The sequence below is a fragment of the Magallana gigas genome, chromosome 9, assembly GCF_963853765.1.
Source record: "Magallana gigas chromosome 9, xbMagGiga1.1, whole genome shotgun sequence".
NCBI lineage: Eukaryota > Metazoa > Mollusca > Bivalvia > Ostreida > Ostreidae > Magallana > Magallana gigas.
Genome location: NC_088861.1, coordinates 12,756,944 through 12,781,666, shown reverse-complemented (window position 1 = coordinate 12,781,666; position 24,723 = coordinate 12,756,944). Strand labels below are relative to the sequence as shown.

General features: G+C 33.9%; 1 protein-coding gene across 3 annotated transcripts in view; it reads right to left on the bottom strand.

Moving 5' to 3' along the window:
• Positions 1 to 198: 198 nt before the first annotated feature.
• Positions 199 to 24,723, bottom strand: part of LOC136271362 (uncharacterized) — a 47,383-nt gene continuing 22,858 nt past the window's right edge. For all 3 annotated transcript variants that reach the window (XM_066071279.1, XM_066071280.1, XM_066071281.1), the window contains 2 exons: positions 21,091 to 21,291; positions 199 to 3,585 (listed from right to left, as the gene is read on the bottom strand). In XM_066071279.1, the coding sequence (XP_065927351.1) occupies positions 3,352 to 3,585; positions 21,091 to 21,291 (435 nt within the window). In that variant the 3' untranslated portion in view covers positions 199 to 3,351. The remainder of the gene's footprint in view (positions 3,586 to 21,090; positions 21,292 to 24,723) is intronic.

Genomic DNA, 24,723 nt, shown 5'->3' with positions numbered 1-24,723 from the left:
GATGAAAAAGATGAAAAAATTAATTTACCCATAAGTAATGAGTATTTACAAATTTGGTCTTATCATAACTAGTCATACCATAATTGCTTTTTTAACACAGTGTCAAGCAGAATATCTACAACTCATGGTAAAACGATCCAATGAAAATTAAACAATTTACTATGTAAAAATTGTGACATATAATTTATAACAAAGAGGTGCATTTTTGAAATAAAGTTTATTAAATATTTCATCATCAATAATGATATTATAATACAATTCAAATTCCATTTTTTATGCTTCAATCAAGGTAGTTAAAAATGAATTGATAGTCAATGAAGACTCATGTTTAGAAAATGAACCCTTCAAAAATCTGGGTACAATTGAGCATATTCAAGAGCATATTCAAGTAGGCACACATAGTCTAAAATAGTTTGGTAAAAATGTCATGAATGAAAACAACTACTGTATAAATAAATTAATTAAGGTATAAATCAAGTCCATTATTTTAATTCATTTCATTATAAACAATGATTTTAAATCAAATAAATATCAAAATGTCTTACAAAAATAAAAAATAACAAGTACAATATATAATTAAGGTAATACACGATATAGATACTTACTGGCACAGTCTTAAATAGGGAAATTTCAATTGGAAAAGATTAAAATACATCAAAAATTTTACAATACAGAAATTAATTTCTAACATCTACTTAATAACTGATTTGCGGTCTACATTATGTATTCAGCCAAAATAATTAACACCTATTGTCTTAGATCATTAACTTAAAACTTATCATTTAAGAAAATTAGAATGGGTCAAGACATGTAATATGTGTATTTCAATCATAAATTGTAGCATGCTTACCATCTTACCTTTAATAAACACTACCAGCATGTGTTATCAATACCAAATACACGCAAGTATCAAGAACATTACAGAACAAGAAGCCCATGGGCCACATCGCTCACCTTAGCAACAATAGACACAATAAAATCAGCTTTATGGAGTCATGTACAAAATACATGGAAAATGGAGTAGAATATATCCTGTATAAAAAGATAATGTATAAATTTTTCTCAGATATTATTTTGTCAAATATTAACCCCTTTTTGTAACTAGATGATTTTATAGGAATATCACATAATAATTTAATTCTGCTTGTAATGCGCTCTCTGATTGGCTAAGAAATTATTTTATATCGTATAAAGAAAGTAGCCTACGTCATAGTAAGACTAACATAAACAACGTATGAATACGCCTGATGTTACGTTACTTTGAATTTTTTTTACAATTTCACGTCATTTTAAAGGTCAAATGACCATTTTATCTACAATGAAGAGTAAACAAATTAAATTATAAGCAATGAATTCAATATTTATTAGTTTTATACGATATAAAATGGTTTGAAACAGTTTATGCTTTTTTATAAACCGTGGTTTATAAAGTGTAAACTGCCCCAAACCATTTTATATCGTATAAAACAAATAAATATTGAATTCATTCCTTAATTAAGCATTTCAGTTTTTAAGAATGTCTTTAACAGTTGCTAATAAATATATAAACCTACATGAGACTTTCAACCTTTGAAAATAATTTTTGAAAAATTCCAATGTGAAGCAAGACCCCCTCCATTGCAGCACCGCCCTGCCCCCTGGGATCATGATTTGAAACTTCCATTTCAAACACTTCCTGAGGATGCTTCCAAAAGGTTACAGCTTTTCTGGTCAAAAGTTTATGAGAAGTAATTAAAAAAATTATCAATGTATTTGAAAGTATTGAATTACATTTCAAATTGACCCCAACCCTGATCATGATTTAAGCAAACTTCAATCTACCCTATTTGAGGATGCTTCCACACTTTAAGTTACAGCTTTTCTGGCCAAAGGTTATGGAGAAGATTTCCCTGTTTATATTTCTATGTAAAAATTGGAACCCTCAATGTGGCTCTACTCAACTTCTGAGGTTCATGATTTACACAAACCATAATATACCAAGAATGCTTCCACACAAAATAAGATATTCTGGCTGATTGGTTCTTGAGAAGATTTCAAAGATTTTTCTCTATATATTCCTATGTAAAAATTCTAACTCCCATTGTGGCCCCACCCTACCCCCAAGGATCATGATTTAACTTGAATCTACACTACCTGAGAATGATTCCACACAAGTTGCAGCTTTTCTGGCCAAATGAAAATTACCAAACACAATCAATTATTTTAATTATCTCCCTTTGAAAGAGGGCATGGACCTATAATATAACAAACTTGAATTCTCCTCACTGACTAATGCTCCTAGTTTAGTTGAAATTGACCCAGCGGTTCTGGAGAGAAGTGAAAAACATTAAGTTTACAGACCAACGGACAGACAGATGAACACATACAAAAAGTGATCAGAAAAGCTCACTTGAGCATTTAGATCATGTGAGCTAAAATGGATTCTATTTGATAAATGACATTCAATATATCAAAACCAGAAATCAGGTTTTATTGCACTCTCATTTTGAAATTTTGGTATGCCATTAAATAGTATTGAAGCAACAAATAATGATATGTATAGAAATTATCGTCCACTTCTAAGAGATGCACATTTTTCAAGTAGATATTATAGCTGTCTGGGACTAATATCCCTGCAAGACTAGTTTCAAATGAGGCAAAGTGCATTTTTCTAATTGAAGAAACTTAAATAATTGAAACATGAAGGTTTATGACACATAAATAAAGGAGATGAGAGTTTTGATTTTAAATTAGATCAAAATGTGACATCTTAAAAAAATTCCTCAATAAAATTTTCTGTCTCTTCTAATAAACCATTTTTGTGAGCAATGGTTATGAAATTTAAAGCAAAAAGGGGGCTAAATAAAACAGGTATTGTTTTATTACTATTCATTTTATTGAATGCTTTCTTGATTTGATTTTTAAAGGAAAAACTTGTAATACAATCAATTGCTCCAGATGGAATGATTCAAGATTTTCCTTCGATGTAGAACTTTTTAAAAGAAACATTTTGCTTATTTTTGTTCTTCTCTAAAATTTGATAACAAGCTAATATAATGTTGAAAGTAATTTATTCTGTCAAAATCTTGACAATTTGTCTTCCAAATTAATCATGCGGTAAGTGTAATTGTATTTCTAAAATATAATTAAAACATTTTCTTCTTCTGGGTTCATAATTAGCAGTGTTACTTGGTTGTGATGAAATTATCAAATTTTATGTACTTTTTACTGGCGCAAAAGTAACATCAAATTATAAGACTGCGCAAGAGATACAACAGATTGGCCCAAATTTTATGTGTGCAACTGGTGTAAGGTGTTATGGTACCTATTTATGAGTTTTGATTTTTTTCCCAAACTGACTCTTCAAAGTGATCAAAATCTAGAAGCACCTCTGCCTGCCTCAAATCTGTCTTGCATCATCCTAATAAGCAGTAACGCTTTAAACAAAGTTTTCCTGTCCTTTTGCTTTAGATAATTGTATCGCTCACTGTAAAAAAAAACTGGATGTTCATCATCATTCAGTTTTACAGATCCTGGTCTATTTACAGGCATATTTCGTATTTTCTCCAGACACGGCTCATTAACTTTGAGGAAAGTTACTCGTACCTATAGAAAAAAAGAAAAAACACAAAGTTATAAGATTGTTTTTACAGTATAATTTTTAGGATGTTAAACAAGAGGCCCATGGACCAGATCACTCACATGAACAGTTCCTTGTATCATTTTATATATATAGGTTTTTAAAACATTTTCCCTCTATATTTCTATGTTTAACCCCTCTTGGGGCCCCAGTATTGGTCCATGTGATTTCATTCCATGTGATATTGAATGACAGCTGATTAGAGATAGTTTTGTAGAAAATAATTAATGCACATGATCATGTACATGACAAACAAGTGGCCTTAACGATCACTTGAGTACCATAGCCCATAAACAAACTTGTCAAGGAGTCTCATATTATAGCATTGAATCATGATTTTTTGAAGTATACACTCTCATAACTGCAGCGGTGTGTGCATACAAATTGAGTAACGCGCATTAGCGCGTTATGAAAATTTGTATGCACACACCACTGCAGTTATGAGAGTGTATACTTCAAAAAATCATGATTTAATGCTTATATTTACATTTTTTAACTTCTTGCTTTGTCTGCAAATGTGATTCATACCTTAAAATTCCTATCTTATCCTAATTAGGGTAAGTTTTTTTTGTTTTTTTTGTTTTGTTTTTTTTTTTTTTTTATTGTAAACAAAGGTTAAATATATAAATCATTCTATGAAACATTTACACTCTCACTTCTCACATACTCACATTTTCATCCCATATTGTAATATAAAATAAAGAGTAGGGTAGTTGCTTGTGATAGTTATGCCTATGCAGTAAAACTGCAATCCATGTGAAAAAAACCAGACAAACAAACCAAAGAAAAAAGACACAGAATACCAAAAAACAAAAAACATAAAAATATTAAATTGATGCATTATTGTACACATGTTAATTCTAAACTGCCAGATGATTAATAAAATCAATCCAAGGAGACCATGCTTTTTCAAATTCATCAATTTCTGATTTCTGAATATAAATATACTTTTCAGTCTTGTATCTTTGATTTAAATAGTGTAAAAGCCCTAAAAAATGTGGCGTCTTACTTTGTTTTAAACATAAGAATATATATTGTTTTGTATATAGGATTACAAAGTTTAGAATTCTGTTCTCCCAAACAAGGGGGTAAACACCAAATAATACATTACAAACATCAAAATTAACATTTTTGTTGCATTTCTCATATATAAGTATACTAAGTGCATTCCATAGAGGCTGGATTTTCTTGCAAGTTGCAAAAACATGTTTTATAGTTTCAGGCATATCATTACAGAACGTACAGCAGTCAGAGGTAGTAATTCTGATTTTCTTAAGATAATATTTAACAGGAAGAATTCTATGGAGAATTCTATATTGTAACCAATTAATAGTTGAATCATTGGTAGTTTTAAAACATATTTTAAACACATCATGTACACAGAGATCATTTGGCAAAATATCACATAGCTCAGCCCTAATTAGGGTAAGTTAATATTAATGGAAGAGCCACAGTAACAGCCACAAGCGTGAACTTCGATTTTCGCTTGTGACGTTGCAGTTTACAGTGTTTAACGTTTGTGACGTCATAATAAAACTCGTCATTTTAACCTTTGACTACTTGTTGCATTTTGAGGCATTTGAAGATCACAGAATTTAATGGAAAAACACAGTAGAATGTAAATATATGCATTTTATTATCCCCTCGTGCAATTTGTTGCAAAGAGGATATAGCATCGCTGTTGTGTGTGTGTGTGTATGTATGTGTGTCTATCTAGCCTTTTAAGCAAAATACAAAGAAAACCCTCGCATGCTTGTTTATCAAACTTCATAAACTTCATAAAGTGGTTTAGGGACAAACCCTATTAATAGTCAAGTTATTCTGTTTAATATTTATTAAAATATCGATAAAATTACAACACTTAAAGCTGAACACCGCTCGTAAATATATAGGCACCGTCACACAGGTACCTGGTATATAAACCCTTCGATTTCGTTACACCCGATTGCACACCTGGAACTCGTGGCAGACGTGTAGTATTCCTTTCGTGAGATTTGGAATTTTATTCTTATTTTATGTGCATATTCTCTTTGTAAATCATATTTTGACCAGTTTAATTGATGTTAGTATTCTCCTGGCTTGAAAAAAGTGTGTAAAACTTGATAATTTCATCGCGACCGAGTAACACGGCGAGGCAAGATGTACGTCCACACAGGTGAGACCTCTACAGTGAAATACTTTAATTAAACTGCTAAGAGGTCTGCAGCTTATATATGGGTTGTAAGGATAACAGTAGTGAGGGAGAAATATGGCGGACGGTGCCTATTTACGAGCGGTGTTCAGCTTTAAATTAGAAATATTATATGTACATGTATGACTTGACAATAGACATTTTAGGTTCACAAAAGTAAACATTTCTGAATCAAATCAACAATTTACTATTGTACAATGTATGCCCTATAAAAGTAAGAAACAAACGCTTTTTTTGAAATGGGGAGTTAGATGGATGCTTAGATTTTAGTCTTCCAACTACCAATATTTTGTTTTTAATAATAATTATGGATGTAATACCTTGAAGTGAAGCTATGCATTAAGTCAGCATAATTTACTGATTTAGATAAGAGTTCTGACACGATAATGACTTCAAATCCCTTTCATTTAAAATGTATCTACATTTTTAATAACATGTTCAGAAATAATAATTCATTTATACATAATTATATAATAGGAAGAAACTAACAGGTGGCCCAGCTAAAGTGGAAGAACGGAAAGAAGTGGAATACACTTGTAGGGTGGCAGTTTTTTCAAGAACCCTGTCTTGAGTTCTTAGAAGTAGGTACAGTGAATCTTACAACACAACTCTGAAATGTTAAATTTTAAAATGTGTCATTATGAAAATGTAAGAAATAATGTCATCATTTTGATTGTAGATAATCTGTGAATCACATGTGTTGCACAACATTTTCCCTGAAAAGAAAAAGTTTTCCCTTCGGTTGCGAATCAACATTCGGTTGATGTAAATCCATTGGATGTACTATTTGATGTGCTTACAAGTCACTCCACTTCTCGTCCAGTATATATAATGTACTCACAGAAAGGATATAAACATAAATTACACAAAAGTATTTGCTTTGGAAATGCAAAACTTAACATGGAATGAATCCTACCATGTGTATTATACGACAATGTTGATGTATTAATAACTAAATGGGTGACTTTCAATAAATACCCACTTGTTTGAAATTTTTGTTTGTTTATTTTTTTCCTCCCTCCCTCGTAGGTTTTAAATTTTCATGTGACGTTAAAGTAGAATTAATTTTAAACAGCTTTACTAAAGTTTAAGGATGACGTTTACTCAGAATAAAAATAAAATCCACTGATGATAATGAAAAACCATCTATTGTATCATTATATAGACCTTTAATTTAGTGTTTATTTAGTTTAATTTCCACTTTCAGAAAAGTAGGTCAATGACCTACTTTTTTAGTTAATGACCATTGAACATTTTTTTAAAAATCAAGAATTATCACATTAAATTTTACACTACAATTGTAGATACATTTTTAATTGTAAAAATATTACAAATATTACAACACTACACTACACTACAAATATTACAAAATTTGTGGTTTCGCTGGTGATGGGGGGAATTGTACAATCACGTAAATTTAACAACAACCCCCCCCCCCCCCTTAAGATCATAATAGAGTGGGAACTCATTGAGGGCTGTCTCGAAGTTTGAATTCAGCTCCAATGCCCAGAGACCAGATGAGGGGTCGGGTCATGGACACTGCCTAGAAAGAATATTTTGATGGCGGAACCTCACAAGAAATTTTCCAGGAGCAGCTGATCCTCAGGTTTGCACTTGGGTGCCATGATGGTAAGGCTCAACTGGTCAGCAGCTCATTAATAATCCCCTGAATACGCTTGAGAAAGCGATCAAGTGTGTGAAGACCTACCAGCTCAGCTGGAGGGTGGTAGTTCGTCATCAATTGGCAGATACATCAGTCTCAACCAAGCGTAGGGATGAGCCAAACAGTTCTCGCTCACCCCAGGGCCATAGTAGCAAATTCTCCGATTCTTAGTCCAGGGGTAGGACGAGCATTAGGGGAGGTGGTTTTCCTCGCAACTCTAGGGAAAAGAGTCTTGATCACAGCCCTGGGAGAAAGTATGACTGAGGAAAGCATGTGAGTCGGAGCTGCTTTAGGGACAAATGAGGCGAGAGTGTTCAAAGTACATGCAGGCAGCGGGATAACTCTTAATCTCCACGCTCAGACCCCAGGGATACCAAGTATGAAACAAGATTGAAACCCCATGTTACAGTTTCTTGTGGTGAGATGACTTTCTCACTTAAACCGACCATCAACACTACCGATGTTTTTCCCTCAGTCAGGTCCGGGAGGAGGCCAGGAGATTCATGCTACTATTGACACAGCAGCTGACATTATGATCATCTCCGGGAAATTGCATGAGTGCAAGGCTAAGACCCAAGCCTACGATTGTGAGAGAAACTAATGTTAGACTTGCAGGTGAAAGAGCAGAAATGACACCCCAGTACCTAAGCGATCTTAAAATAAGAATTGGGGCTTATGATTTTGTACACCCACTTCTGCACCCCATGCTCACAGGAAATCTATTCTGAGAAGCATTTTCATCCTGCAAAGGGTTTCTTTTAGCTTAGTACTGGTGTGCCAGTGTCCATAACTGATGCAGTCTCAGCACGTTGGGTGCGGATCCCGTCGCACACTGCACAGATTGTGACCTGGGAAGGGATATGCCAGACTTTATACTGGAGTTAGCCAGTACCGTACTTTTTGAAAATAAGGTTGATCCTGTTTATAGGGCGAAGGAGCCCGTTTTTAGCAAAAAAAAATAAAAAATATATAAATAGGTTGACTTCGGAGAATTGGTCGAAAAATTACCGCTACTTTGAATGAATATAACGTTATCATAGTACTAGCCTTTTATTTTATTTTACAGTTTTAAACAAACAGGGAACAAAAGGGAAACAAAATTTACACATTGAAAGCAAATGTCTGAATTTGCATCAAAATTTTCAAACCAATTTATTCAGTACGGCTATATTAATTTAGATTGTTTACTTACCTGCCATATTAACCGAGAATTAGTAACCTTAGCCTGGAGGAATGAATACGGTAGCACATGCAACCTTGTGTCTTTGTTGTTGATCATATAAATAAGTTCACCGGAGATTTCATTTCACCTGATAATGTTACCATCCATCTATCTTAATTGTAATTATTTATTTAGATTTTTGGAATGGTCTTTCTGTATGGCTTAAACAATATGTACATAATCGTGATAATCGTTCACAACTCTGTGTGACTTTTTACTTTGTATATAACACATGGGTCAACCTCTGATCTTAATATCAAAGCCTGAGCATGAGTAGCACATGCCGAGTGTTCAACTGTGTAAGGCCTTATCCAGACTGATTTCAAAGACACCTGGTTTTGATTTCATCGAGAGTTTTATTTCGAATATACTGAAAAATAAACTTGTAAATGCACACTATTATAAAATTAAATCTTTTTTTTTTTATTTCTACCCGATGATATTTTTTTCCCCATAATTACCCTATGTGCGGTTTTCATTTTACTTTTACCATGTGAAATATATTTCCTGTTTATCATAAGCACACGATCAAAATGCATTTTAGCATGTAATAATGATCGAAAGATAATTCAGCTTAGAGATCATAGTAAGAAATTTAAGAAGAAATACATTTATTCACATTTAAATTGTTATGATAAATTACTTCAGTATATTGATAAAAATTCATACCATTTTTACACAGAAATTCAAGTATTCTAGTAAAACTTTCATAATTTTCTTGGAGGTTTGCATGAATTTTTGCAAAATTTCATATACTAACACTGTAAACTTAAAAAAAAAAAAAAACCATAAATAGGGCGAAGCCCACATGCCTGGGAGAAAAGTAACGACTTAATTTCCGAAAAATACGGTATATTTTCGCCTGGTATAGTGGCCTTAAGAACAAAAAAATTTGCGGGAACCCATGCTAGGTTGTGAGTGTTGAACATGACAGACCGTAGCTATATCAAAGGTAGGGAAGGCTATCTCCTAACATCCGTTCAAAGTGTTGATCCTGACATGCGACGCATGGCGCTTGAGGGAGAGAACAACCATGTCAAACTCCTTGAAGATCTGCAGAGAAATGCACCAGCTGAAGTCAAGGATATGCCAATGTATTTGGAGTCAGTAATTTGGATCTTGGTAATTCTACCAAGATCGAGCTCACATAGATATAGGAGATGCTCGCCTACTGTGTTCCAGGGGGAAGAGGAAGGTCATTTAGAGAAAAGGATCAAAGCCCGCGTTATTCAATCATCATCCTCTGATTGGGCGTCTGCACTGGTACTGGTCAGGAAGAAGGATGGGAGTGTTCAGTGGTGTGTCGACTACTGGGCATTGAATACGGTCACTGTCAAGGACACGTACCTGTTGCCACTTATAGAGCATTAATGGATACCTGCAGTAACCGCTGCTTGTCCAAGCAGGATGCCAATGCAGCGTACTGGCTGATCAAGATACACCTGTATGACCAGAAGAAAACTGCATTTATCACCAAACATGGCCTGTTGAAAGAGTTTACCAAGATAGGGTTTGGTCTTTGTAATTCTCTGCAATAAATTTGGTATTGCACAGACTGAACTGGAAAAAAGCCTTTTTGGATGATGTTTTAGTGCCTTGGACTACAGCCAGAAGCTCACCTGGACAATTTGAGACAGGTGTTTGAGCACTTCCAAGAATATGGTCTGAAATTTAAGCTTCGGAAGTATGAGCTATTCAAGACTAAGGTTGAGTTTTTGGGCTGAACCATCAGTGAGAGTGGAATAGAGATGGGAGACCAATATATAGAGTCAGTGACTGGCCCTTGCCTTGTAATGTTTAAGGTGCTGAGATGTTTTAGGGTTTGCTAGTTACAGTCATTTCATGCATATCTTTTACAATTTTATGCTATGGTATGCGATTTTAATGATATGCTATGAGATTCCAATTTAAGGCTTTGAGATTTGATTGCTATGCTATGAGAAATTGAAAATTAATGAATGGCTTAATGTTATGGTATGCTATGCTATGATATGGTATGCTATGAGATTTGAACACACCTCAATTCAAAGAAGAGCTTCAAAAATTTAAAGTAAAATGATAAGAGGCTAAAGTTTTACCACTAATCTGCAATGTTAACATTTATTCTTTTAAATAAAAGCATTTAAAACTGAGTTAAAATCATTTATGTTATGATATGGTATATTATGCTATGGTATGATATGACAAATGAGAATCTTTGAGATTGTATGCTATGGTATGAGATTCTACTGCTAATTGGTATGAGATTTCAATGCTATGCTGTAAAAGATATTTTCTTGAACTGTCTTTATCATTTCAGTTTTATATCTCTTGCATTGCTACCCCGCTGTACGCAGTAACTGGGAAAAGTGGTGTCTGATGGGAGACAGAACAACACAGTGCTTATGAGAGTCTTAAAGCCCTGGGGCTCAGTTCATAAAGAGGCCTAAATTTTTGGCCTAACTTAAGTCTAATCCAAGGACATACACCAAAACTTAGTCGACCATATTTTGCATTTCATATAGCAGCGAAACTTGTTGGCTTAAGTTTTAGACTACAGCTATGGCATTGGTTCTTGACAACTCAGCACAGCTTTCTTGATAACGCAGCACTATGCATGCATAAAATTGTTTCTATTACAGCGCTATGTACGGGTGTAAGAAGCATGTGAAAATATGATCAATTTTAGAGGAACAAGCAATTGCAAGAATATTACTTAAAATAATTAAGACTACAAGGGTCAATAAAAAAATATAAAAACTGTTGCCATTGCTTTTTTACTTAATGTCATATTATCACAAAACTTCGAAGACATAATTTAGCAATAATTTTCATTAATTTGAGCTAAAAAAAAAATGAATTCAACCCTTAATATCTAAATTAAATTCAAAATTAACTAGAGGTACTGTGAGCAAGCACACAATTGATACCCCCCGCTCAGGAAAAATCATAACTCATGTATTTTTTCTATTATTAAAGAAAATATTGGATGAATCTATTTCAAGAGGACCTTGTACTGATTCTGTTGGAAATTCTTCAATATTATTTTTCTTCTTCTTTTTCTTCTAGACGTTTCTTTAAACTGTAATATCTCGCTTGTGTGTCATTAGATTTTATTCAAATTTTCAGGGTTTATTGGAAATGACAATAGCTTACTATAGGCTAAGCACAAAATATTGTGAAATCGCTTCTTCCGGTTTTGAGTTATTCCCCTTTGAATATTTTTTTTAAGTGGGTCTCGTGTACCTGCAAAGTCTCGGAGCTGATCCTTAGCAAGTAGTTATTATTTACAAATCTTTAATGTAGACATCTTGAACGCTGTCATCCTAGTTTTACATGTTTGATTAACCCACGTTTACTTCTTAAAAAATTACATCGAAATTTATGTTTCAAAAAATGTTAAATTTTGCTTATATCTTTGCTCGATAACATTTTAGTTGTAAATTTTTTCTAGTCACATATAGAACAAAAGTTGTGCAGAATATTAAGAGCTTTCATTTGATACCATAAAAAAGGGGCTAGCCCCTAAAATGAGGGGTCTCGATCCCTTAAAAGTCTTTGCCTCATAACTCTATAACGGTAAATTTTTCAATATCGACGTCACTGCAAAAAATGTTGTTTGTGACTTTATTGATCTCATAAAACTGTTTTTGTGTTCGGGCATTGCATAATATGAGGGTAAAAAGTAATACGTGTTGACCAGTACTCGTGGCAATTTGGCCAAGTTAACGAAACTCTTCCTCGCCCGCGGCCGAGAAAATCGGTCACCATGGTCGCGGCTGGGCTACCTAGCGGTCAGCGGTTATCTAATACACGAGAGTTGGCCGTCTCTATAATATGAGTTTATTTAGCCGCAAACTCAAGAATTATTTTAGTTTTGATTACACATAAAAGTTTATGGACTAAACGATTAGGTGACAATTAAGAAATCGTTCAGTTAATTAATAAAAGCAATGTCATTCTCAATCTAAAGCAATATCAGACATAGATTAATTGTGGGTTTCAAGTTTAAAATAAAGAACTTCTATTTGATAGATTATGGTCATTATACTGCTAACTTTTCAAATCTTCCTGGGTTCTGAGCTGTGCGTGTCTGTGCGTTGTACCTTTACGTAATCTATCCTTCGTCCACGGCCGAGGAGATCAGCCATGGCTGCACTACCTAGCGGTAAGCGGTTATCTAATACACAAGTTTCGCACACCGCGACGCACAATTAGATGAATATGAACGTGTTTGAGTTTATATAGCCGTAAATACAAGAACTGTTTTAAATTTATGTTATAAAAGTTTGTCTATCTTGTATTTATTTAATAAAACTTTGAGTGTAAGTGAATATTAATGAACAATATTACTCCAAATTGGAAACATTGTCAGGCATAAAATAATGGTTGGTTTGTATATCTAAAAATTTTTACCCCCCCCCCCCCCAAAAAAAATATTAAATGATGATAATCCCTCGCATATGGCCGAGGAGATCCAGCGTGAGTGGACAAGTGATCCGCGGTCGGCTCGTGTTTTTCTACATGTACCTTATCACGCGTTCATGTTTCATATTTTGCACGGACAGAACTATATTTTATTATGTTTTCAACTATTATATAGGTTTAAGATGAAAAGATAAATTTATTATACTTGTACAGTTGATTAAGCATTGATTTAATTATACGATAGCATACAAAGTAGTTTAAAAATCAAATCAAATTATAATCAAAGTTCCATGTTACATGTTTGCGGTAGGTGCTAGCAGGATAAAAGAATGTCCTGAATTGTCCTGAATTGAGGCATTTGATGATTATTTTAAAGAATATTCTCATGGTTTTTAAACAACTTAAGATTAGGTTATATCGGTCACATATTAATCACTCTGTAGTTTTTCCTACATGGTTGTTCGTTTCAGTGTGGGAGCGAACTCATTGCTGCGTCCCCCCCCCCTGTCCTCCCGCCCCGCTGAGAAGTGCTCGCGCTGAATTTTTTTTAAATTGGCGAAAAGATATCCAGATCTGTCGAAAATCATTTTTGGTGACTTCTTCTTAATGTAACATTTTCTCCTCAACGTGTTTCATTTTCCCACCCGTTTGTTTATTCGGTCAGTCTGTGTTAATTCAATCGCCACGTGCGACCGAAAATCTTGTGTCGCTTCTCAGAACATATGTAATTGAGTAACAGTTGGAAGGGTGCTTTTATAAACAATAAGACTATTATTCGAAGTCGATCATCTTCACATTGAAGATGTGAAATCGTAACCTGAGAATGTGGCTAATAAATTAACCTGTTAAACACGCTAAACTTCTATAGTTATGAACAGAATAATTAATAAGCTATGTATTATAATTAAAAGTTTGAAGTCAAAGGAAATTTTGTTCTTGGGAAATACGACTACATTATGCAATGCAGTCAATCGCCATAGAAATCATCAAAGTTCTGCAAGTGTCGACAGATTTCTTATTTCTTTGAAAGACCATGATAATTCACTTGACTTGCGGACTATAATATAGCGACATATCTGCCTCTTAAAAATATATGCGCTTCTCAAAGTTACACTTAAGTGAGATAGATGTGTGTTATTGGGGATTTTATTTTAATATTGCTAATTGTATGAAAATTGATAAAAAAAAAAAAACCTTTTAATTGAAGTTGTGTATTATGAGGTTGTAATGCAACTGAATTTACTTACAAGGTTAGCTACAGCCAGTGGAATACTAATATATTAAAATACAAGATAAATAGTTTCCAGAACTATAATAATACTATGCACGTGTATCTGAAGGTTGCACCCTGCTTTGTATGGCTGTAGGTGGGGAGGTAAAGGTGTATCGATGTACATACAATGTATGACTGCACATTCGGATTTCGGACCGTGGGTACAGACGATACCCATGATAGTCCTTTAATACATCAATGCGCAGTCTGATCTAGAAACTGACCAGTTTCATAACTTCTTCGAATTTCTCTAACACGGACTGTCTAATTCCTTCCCAGAATTCCAATTTACGCAAGCGCAATTGAAGTTTTTTTTCAATTTAACTAGTCAACCCACTGACATAAAAATAAGGATTTTGCATATTATTGCATTGTCGAGAGAAGTAATATTCATTTCTGTAAATAAGGTTATTTAATTCACGTTACATAGCGGTGTCTCAATGAAACAGCACCATCTGGTGTAAAATTTAGATGCTCGATTTTGCATAAATTCTCCCGCTGATCTTTTTTTTTAGCTGATTATATATTATTTTGAATGTCCAAGTCTACTCGTATCATTAAATAATATCAGACGACACACATTTCCCTGTAGAAAAGTTCAGAGAAGCCATCAATTTTGACTAATTACTAAATTTTGTCAGCACGTAATAATTCTAAACTTGCACATAGTCTTCAAAAATTTAGAAAGATTTAAATAAAGAAGTTATCCCATAGAAAATGTTATGTGTTTTGTAGGCGGGTTCTGTTTTTAAAAAAAATACAATTCCTGATATGAATCATGAGTACATACTGTTTATAACAATGCTTGCTACCCTTTGAAAATTTAACTCGCCATTAAACATCCCATTTTTTGAAACGATTAAACTGTGTTCGACAAATAGTTTTCCTTAAACATTTTCTTCCTTTCTTTTTCAAAACACGTTTTATATACAGGCTTTTAATCACAACACGTTTTTATAACAAAAGCAGAACAGAAAGTTAAGTCACTATAATCGTTTGACACCATATCACATATATTTTCAACCCGCAGCAACAACGGAAGACCTACTCGTGGCTTTGCCACGAGCTCTGCTCTAGTTGTTGTTCTTTTTCTTTTGCAGAATGTACAATTCGATTGTAGAGAGTGATCAAATATATTTCTAAGCATTTCAAAAAGTTATGGAGATGAAATATTGATATATATAAGAGACGCTACAGCTCATTTTGCTCAATTTTGCTCAAAATTACCGTTGATTTAATCATTTTAGGCAGTCCAAAAAGTAAATATTGCTAGCTCAGCCTTTTGATCAACAGCTTAGCGCATCAGCTGTAAACATTTCATCGTGACTTTCTGCAAGGGATGAAAATAATACGATTTTATACAGATTTAAAAACTTGAAGTGTAGATATAAATTTAGAATTTCGGAAAAATATTTAACACACAAATGCGAGCTTTTTTGGCTGTAAAATGATTCAATCTTTCAGTATATGCACGACTTCTATTCTTTTATCTAACTATGTTTAAAGAGGGAAATATCCAAGATGAAGAGAATTTGCTGTAAGCTACTTTTAAAAGAATATAAGTGCATTCTGTCAAATGTTTTTACACTTTATTCGCGCAAAATTCTCTTATCACCTTGTAAAAACACACTGACTTCCCAAGTTACTTTGAAATCGACAGCGCTGGCCAGACAATGCAGGATTAATCAAGCTTCACAGCACGTGGCCTTCAGGTACTCTACCTATGCACACACTGAATGTGTGTGTGTGTGTGGGGGGGGGGGGGGGGGTTGCGTTAAAGGGTGTAATCTGGATGTTTAATTTATTTGTTTCTCTATCCTTATAGTAGGTTTAGTATGCATGCCAAGTAAAACTAAACTAAATGTGCCATGCTACGATCACGGTTGTCTGTACTTAACTGGGGGAATACTCAAGTTCACATAGCAGTGGTTTAACTTGTTGAATAATCATTTTATTGGAACGATGCCGGGGGAGGGAGTGTAGCTATACATAGAAAGATATATCTCCGCAGGAGATTAATTGATAATGCGCAAGTAAAATACGATACAGACTAAGAACCACGCCGTGTTTATCCATTGAATCTCATAATTATTCAATATTTCGGTCAACACAAGATGGTTCTTGAGGAATCCTCATTATTTGACGTCACGGACAGGAAGCTGTATAAAAAGTATAAATAGCCACTAAACGATTACACACCATTGCTATTCTTATTTAACTCATGCATATTCATACTTACTTGGAATTTGACATACGAACTAAAATTTTCGAGAGAAATTATGTTTATTGATTGCAATATGTATAGTTCTATTTATTGTAATTGCAAATAAGATATAGCGAATATTGCAATTTTTGCCGCTAGGTGGTATCCGTCAAATCCACTATCAACGTCACATGTGAGCTGACCGGTAGCAATAGAGGAGTCTCTTAGAGCCTCCGTCTAAGAATTATTGTTTGGGCATGTTTAGAAAAAAAATGGTTTGCTTTTAATCTGTTGATAGATAAATACAAAAGGCCAATTGGCCTTAACGCTCACCTGAGTAGCATATAACCCATACACAAACTTGTCGAGGAGTCTCATATAGCATTAATTAATTAGGTTTCACTCCGGAGTAGAAAAATTATAAATTTGTAATGATGACCACCTCCCTGCCAGAAATCTTTCAAAAAGAATTGTGAAACCTATAATTTTGGCAAAAAACTTAAAGATCTGGTCTACAAAATCATGAAATCAATTCAGTTTTCCTTTCAGGTGTGTGGGAGTAAAGAACATTATATGCATTAACACCTATTCATCTATTTTGGCCCTGCCCTTGAGTCAAAAACCATACTCCAGGGGACATGAAAACTAAAATTTCAATAGAGGACTTCCCGGTCAACATAATTATAAACCAGTTTTTTGGGAGTTGATTTTAATCAACTCTCCTATGCACTTACTCGGGCAAACCGAAAGTGAAACAGTGTTTGGACCTAAGCACAAATCAATACCGCTGACAAGATTTAGTTCCTGAAAATAATCGATAAATTCTGACGCAATGTATTCTAAAGCATTGTTTTTCAAGAAAACCTATTTATTTATACTATGAATATAGTAAGATTTTAAAAGGTACAAACAGTTTAGATATTTTTTGAAGTCGTATGTATTCATACGCTAGACTTCAATGTACTAGTCTCGTTCAACCAGACGCTCGGATGTCTCCGTTAATATCCGACAAAACAGAGAGTCTCTCTTGCTTGTTGGAGATAAACGGAGACAGTAGAGCGTTAGGTTGAACAAAACTAGAGTTCAATCTTGCCTGGATCCATACAATTTCTCAGAAATATTTCGATTACTGATACTACTTGCCATGGAAAATCACATATCGCTGATTTGAAAATTAATGATAATCGATAAAATCAACTCCCGTCAGTACTTCAGTACTTTGATTATACATATGTGTGAGAATAGAGAATTTTTTTTTAAACATAAAATGCATTAACACTATATTGCCATAATTGCCCCCCCCCCCCATGTCCTAAACCCCTGACCCAGGGGCGATGAATTTCACAATTTAGGTAGAGGAGTTAGTGGACATCATAACTATGTATTCAGTTTTTTGCCCACATGTGTGGGAGTAGAGAAGAAGATTTTTTAAGATTTAAAACATTTTTACTATATGGCCATATTGGCCCAACCCTAGAACCTGAACCCCCAACAAAGGGGTCATGAATTTCACAATTTTGGTAGAGGGCTTCATGGACATTATAACCATGCATTTATTTTTTCACAAATATATATGGGAGTAGAGAAGAAGATTTTGTAAGATTTAATTCATTTTAACTATATGGCGTTATTGGCCCAACCCTAGAGCCTGAACCCCTGACACAGAGGTCATGAATTTCACAATTTTGGTAGAGGGCTTCATGGACATCATAATAATGCATTTAGTTTTTAACAAGTTTATATGGTAGTAGAGAAGATTTTCTAATATTTTATACATTTTTACTATATTGCCATATTGGCCCCACCCTAGAGCCAGAACCCCTGACCCAGGAGCCATGAATTTCACAATTATGGTAGAGGGCTTCAAGGACATCATAACTATGCAAATCTGTTTTAAGAGGCCACTTGTGGGACAATGACAAACTGGCCGCTTAAGGCAGGTGGCCTCTCATTCCAAGTTTCAAATGAATGAAGAAAAAGCTCCGTAAATATACTCATTTTGGCTCTATTGCACAGATCTATTAATAACAACTGTAATGGCTGCTTACATGGAGATGGTGAATGCGTAGTTCAGGTTGCCAAATAAGCAGTTTATAATAATTTTAAATGGCAGTTTTAATTCAATTAATATATCAACGGATTTAGATCAAAACATTTTCTGCTAAATACGCCCAAACAATAATTTTCAGTTGTTTAATGCGGTAAACAGACAGAAGTAAGTGTTTCCGTACAAAGGCTATGTACTGATCTATGAAAGCCAATGCTTTACCATGAAAAAGTGCCAAATTCCATTGGGGCATATAACACCCAACCCTTTCTCCCAAAGAAATTTTCAAGAAAGAAATGTGCGTATATTTGGTAAATTGCGGTACATGATAAGCTGTTAAGCGCAAGACTGGCAATCTATTACTTTGTAATGAATTAAGTACATTAATAAATATATGTACAACACAAAACAGGTTTTATAATTAATTATCTCATTAAATCTTAGCAGAATTCAATTTACACACACAATTATTTCGCATTAAATTATTATCAGCTGTCAAAGTTTGGCTTCTTTCGATCCGGGTCACATGTCAGAGTCAGAAGTCATGTGACAAAACAGATATAATGGCCGTTGAAAACAGGCATGTTGAAAGTACGGGACCTAAAAACACTGGCCACTGGCCGCGTTAGGCAGGTGGCTGCTTAAATGAGTTAAAATATAGTGAAAAACTAAACAGGCGGGATTGAAACTGGCCGCTCATTGCGAGTGGCCACTGATTAAAGGTAGCCGTAACACCAGGTGCTACTGTATGTATTGTTTTGTCATTTGTTTGTCTGAGCAATGGTAGAGCGTACTACCAGATTTTTGTATGTTCCAATTGAGCCACAGTTGTGGACGAGTGTTGAGATATCCAGTGTGCTGAGATGCCCAAAGGGTCCATGTACTCATTAGCTGGTTAAAGTCGTGAGGCAACACATGTGGAGCTTACTTGGTCCTGCCCTTGAAGTCCCAACCTTACATGTAATTTCGGAGTCTCAGAATCTATGATAAATTATGCTTAGCGTCTTTGGTTTCGTGCCCTTGATGTGATATTAAGTGGTGGTCACTGTAGGACCTCATGGTGGATGTCATCATTGGAACTCAAGATGGATGTCATTGTTGGACCTTATGGTGGATGTCATTGTTGGACCTCATAGTGAATATCATCGTTGGATCTAATGGTGGATGTCATGGTAGTACCTCATGGTGGATGTCATGTTGGATTTCATCGTAGGTCCTTGTGGTAGATGACATTGTTGGCCGTCATGGTGAAGGAAGAATATGTGGACTATCATATGTTAAAAAAAATGGGGAAAATGGTGAACTGAGGTGAGCCAGAGGATGGACCAAGATGAATCAGATGCTGGAATCTTTGACTGTGAAGTTTGTGAACTGTGATGTGATGTGACTGTGAAATCTGTGGTAACATTTGTTATAGACATTATGTAAAGGGTTCTATTGTGTATGTGTTAGGCCCTATTAGGATATAAATATTGTATGTTCATTATAGTTTGTCCTACTGTTCAGGTTGGGATGCCCTCTTTTAAAATGGGGAGGAGTGTGGTGGTCCCAGTAATAGCAGGCACGAATACCTGGCTACCGCCTGAACTTACTGACAAGCGCTATGACATATACGTCACCATTCCTTTGCCTGTCTTCAAAGAGACAAGACATTTATACATTGAATCATGGTGTAGCAAGTATTTAAATATTTTTGCCTTAAGTTTAATTTTGATAAATTAAATCGAAAAAATGTGAAATTGTCAATACATTGTTTTCCATGGTAAGATAACTTCCATATTTTTTGCATCTGTACACATGCATTTAAAAATAAAAATTTGACACCCCCCCCCCCTAATGCGACCCAAACCTACCCCTGGGGATCATGATTTGAACAAACTTGAATTCACCTAACCTGGGGATGCTTCAACACAAGTAAAACCTTTTCTGGCTGATCAGTTTTAGAGAAGATTTTAAAGTTTCTTCTATTTATTCCAGGACCTATGTAAAAATTTGCCCCACTCCATTGTGGCCCTATGTTACCACCAAAGACTGCGATTTTTACAAACTTGAATCTATTCAAGTTGAAAAAGAAGATTTTTGAAAAATATTAACAAAGTTTCATTAAACATGTTAAATCCTAATTATATCCCTTTGAAAGAGGGCTTGACACATAATTTAAACAAACTTGAATCCTCTTCATCTAATGCTGATTTGTGTCAAGTTTGGTAAATTACACAAATTTACAAATTGGTAAATTAGCCTAGTGGTTCTGGAGAAGAAATTGAAAATGTAGAAAGTTTACAGACAGATAGACAGACATATGCAGACAAAAAGTGATCAGAAAAGCTCAATTGAGCTTTCAGCTCGGGTGAGCAAATAAAAACTGTACAGAATCATCTTCTACCTGCAATCGATTAAGATATATATATCAACTAACTAAATTGGTTAAGATATAAATATTGACTAACTAATTTTTTTCTTACCCATGTCTTTTCAACAGTAATGCCAAGTATTCCCTCATTTCTTGCAGACTTGTCCAGGTATACAAATAGTTCTCCAATATGCTGGGACCATAAACTGTGTTCACCAATATAAGTGTTTGCTGTATCTTGGTAGGAAGCATTTCTAAGTTTCTTTCTGGGTGGTGACAGTTGACAAATTTCATCTGACAAGTTTTTCTTTACCTAAAAAGGAATAATTATGATTTGATATATGTTTTCAATCCATATCAATTTGTAGCATGTTTTACAGCATAGTCTGTTACAAGCACATGCTACACGGTAAACATTTACAAGTTGATCAACATCATAAAATGAAAATTTTTCTTTACCCTTTTCAGGAATAAGGAATCATTTTGAGGTGATAATATCAGTCAGGGCGTGGTCAAGTCCAATAAAGCCCTAAGGGTTTTATGATAGACCACACTCCGACCGAAATTATCACCTCATAATATTCTAAGAATGATTCCTTGTTACTTATATTCATATCATTTCAAATTTAGTTGTACACCGTACACTTTAAAACAACATTATTTTAAAACCACTATTTTTTATGTAGCATATGCTATTATATAAATAGTGCCTGTTTGGGAGGGTAACAGTTGAAATTGACACCCCTAGAAAACCATTGTCAACCGACGCGAAGCGGAGGTTGACAATGGTTTTCGAGGGGTGTCAATTTCAACTGTTATCCTCCCAAACAGGCACTATTTATTTTGTTATACTGAATGTCTTTTTTAAAAATTTAAAGAAAATTTTACTGCTTTTATATAGGAATAACGTGAATTCTACAGCGAACCGTACGCGCATAATTTTCGCGCATGTAACATTTTTTAATATTACCCGTTGCCAAGTGCGTTGCTAACGCTGAGGGTAATAGTAAATATTATTAACTGCGTCTTAACCAATCAGATTTCAGTATTTAACATGAAAGTATAACAAGTAACTATATCTATGCAGCGAAACAAATACCGTTTTCGGTTACAGTGTTGGCAACGTTACTGTTTTACTACACGCACGATTCTGATACACGAATGATCACGCACGATACACGAACGATCACTAACTTACTGAATTTTCACGATACATGAACGATAGTGATAAAACACAAAAACAAACGATTCACCACCATTAAACATGCAAAATCAAAATTAATTTTAAGGATTAGGGAAACATTTTGCTTTAAAGGGACTTGGACACGATTTGACTTAAAATTTTCAAATCTTATTTTTCCATTTTCAATGTTTATACTCGTCTGATAAACATGATAAATATAGTATTAGAAGTTTTTTATAATGCTAGTATGTCAAAATTTGAAAGTCAAATATCAAGATATAGAGTTCATCATTCTTTATTTTGTAAACAAAACTCGAATGTTGTCAATTTTTACATTGTTGTACCAGTGTAAGTTTCAATCAAATGTATCTTTCTTTATATTGATGCTAGCATTTATGAAAATATTGAGTTATTTTAAATTATTTTTTACATAGCATTTTGTCTGAGAAATGGTAAATCTCTACATTACATATTTTGTAAACAACTATAAGACTCGAGCTTTGTTTACATGACAACCAATTCTTACCTCTGTATCTCGCTTGTAACTTGACTTTATTGAAACATTCAATATTTTGGTCAATTATTTAAAATGTACCAGTAAACCATTTTATACATATAAAATAAAAATAAAATTTTTAAATTCAAATATTTCCAAGTCTCTTTAACTTGTACCACAATATGCTTGTGTTTTAACGAAAAGCGGCATGTGCAGTAGCCATGCGCTGTTTTATTTTTTACGAGTAAACAATTATTTTATATTATATAGGATTCAAACACAATTTTTTTTTGTCTCCATAAGGAATATTAACTTAAATCATAAGTTAAAGAAAATAAGTGTAAAAGAAATGAAGGCAGTGCCTAAACTACACAAAGTTATCTACATACGAGTTGATATTTATGTAATCCGATTCCCCTACGATTTTTTTATGCAAAATACAGGTAAATTTGTTACCTTGTTCCATAGAATTTCGATTTTACACATGCCATATTTTCATAATTTACGGTACATAATTATTTAATTTTTTTCATTCTAAATTTAAAAGCGTCAAAATACATTGAATTCCTTCTGAATATGTATACAGTGTACCAGAGATGAATGCGTTTTTTCATTTGAAAGAAAACTACAGGGATAATTGTTTAGTTTTAAACGGGGAATAGGTAAGCTTGATTGCTTTCATTCAATGTGTCTCTTCTGCTAATATGATTAAAATTATGTGTCAATATACAATATATGCTTGAAATAGGATGGTGAGAAATTAATATTATCATTGTGGTCCCTGGCACCCTACCCCTATGGAACATGATTTTAACGAACTTAATCTACACTACTTGAAGATGATTTCGCACAAATCATAGCTTTTCTGGACAAATGGTTTTAAAAAGAAGATCTTTAAAGATTTACTCTAAAAATTTCCTATGTAACAATAAGAACAGCCCCCCCCCCCTTGTGGTCCCACCCTAGTCCAAAGGATAATGATTTGAACATATCTGAATCTAAACTACCTAAAAATGCTTATAGAATATAGACAAGTTTCAGCATTTCTCGTCAAATGGTTTTTGAGAAGATGTTTGAAAAATGCCAACACATTTTTAAATTTTTTAATTATCTCCAATTTGAATAGGGCATGACTCTTTATTTTAATAAACTTGAATCCCCTTCACCTGATGATGCTTTGTGCCAAGTTTGATTGACATTGGTTTGTTGGTTCTGGAGAAGAAGTCATAAATGTGGAAAGTGTTCATACAGACAGACGGACGGACAGGCAAAATGTGATCAGAAAAGCTCTTTTGAGCTTTCAGCTCAGGTGAACTAAAAAGTAAATGATTATCAATTGTTAGAAATTGCATTCATATGGTACAAAAACAGTGCAAATCATATGGAAACATATTGTACAGTATAAGAAATCTATCTTATCATAAAAGAAGAGCATCATACATATTCTATGGTACAAACTGTATGAAAAGATTGCAAGAAACATACAGCTGGTGTAGTTGTATATTTCAGGGTGACTGTTAATAATCATGAAGAATATTGGCAAAGCAAGAATTGCAGAAGAAGAACAAAAGAACTGTCAACAGAAATTATGTAAGGTGGCATGGAACATCTGTTGATATTAACATGGATTAAAGTACATTTAATTAAAATACCTTCACATTTTTAGAATTTTCAAATTTTACAATATTTCACCAGAAAACATGTTTTAAAAATTTCTGAAAACTAAGGTAAAAAAATTAAAATCCCAAGCTTGATTCGAACTCATAACAGATTTGTAGTGAATTCTCTAACTTACCTTTAGCACTACCCTGTTTGGTAACATTAATAGGAAAAATACACTTGATTTTTATTGTTTGTTTTAATTGATAGTATGTCACAACAGAAAGGTGTCCATTACCACCTTAAAGCTTTTCAATAAAAATTGTGGAGAACTGTTTTAAATAACAAGCTATCAAAAGATCAAATGGCTAATAAAAATGCAATAGATGTTTAAACATCGCAAAAGAGATCTCCATTTGAACATATTTAGATTTTCATTAAAAAAATTTTTAAGGTGACTGGATTTG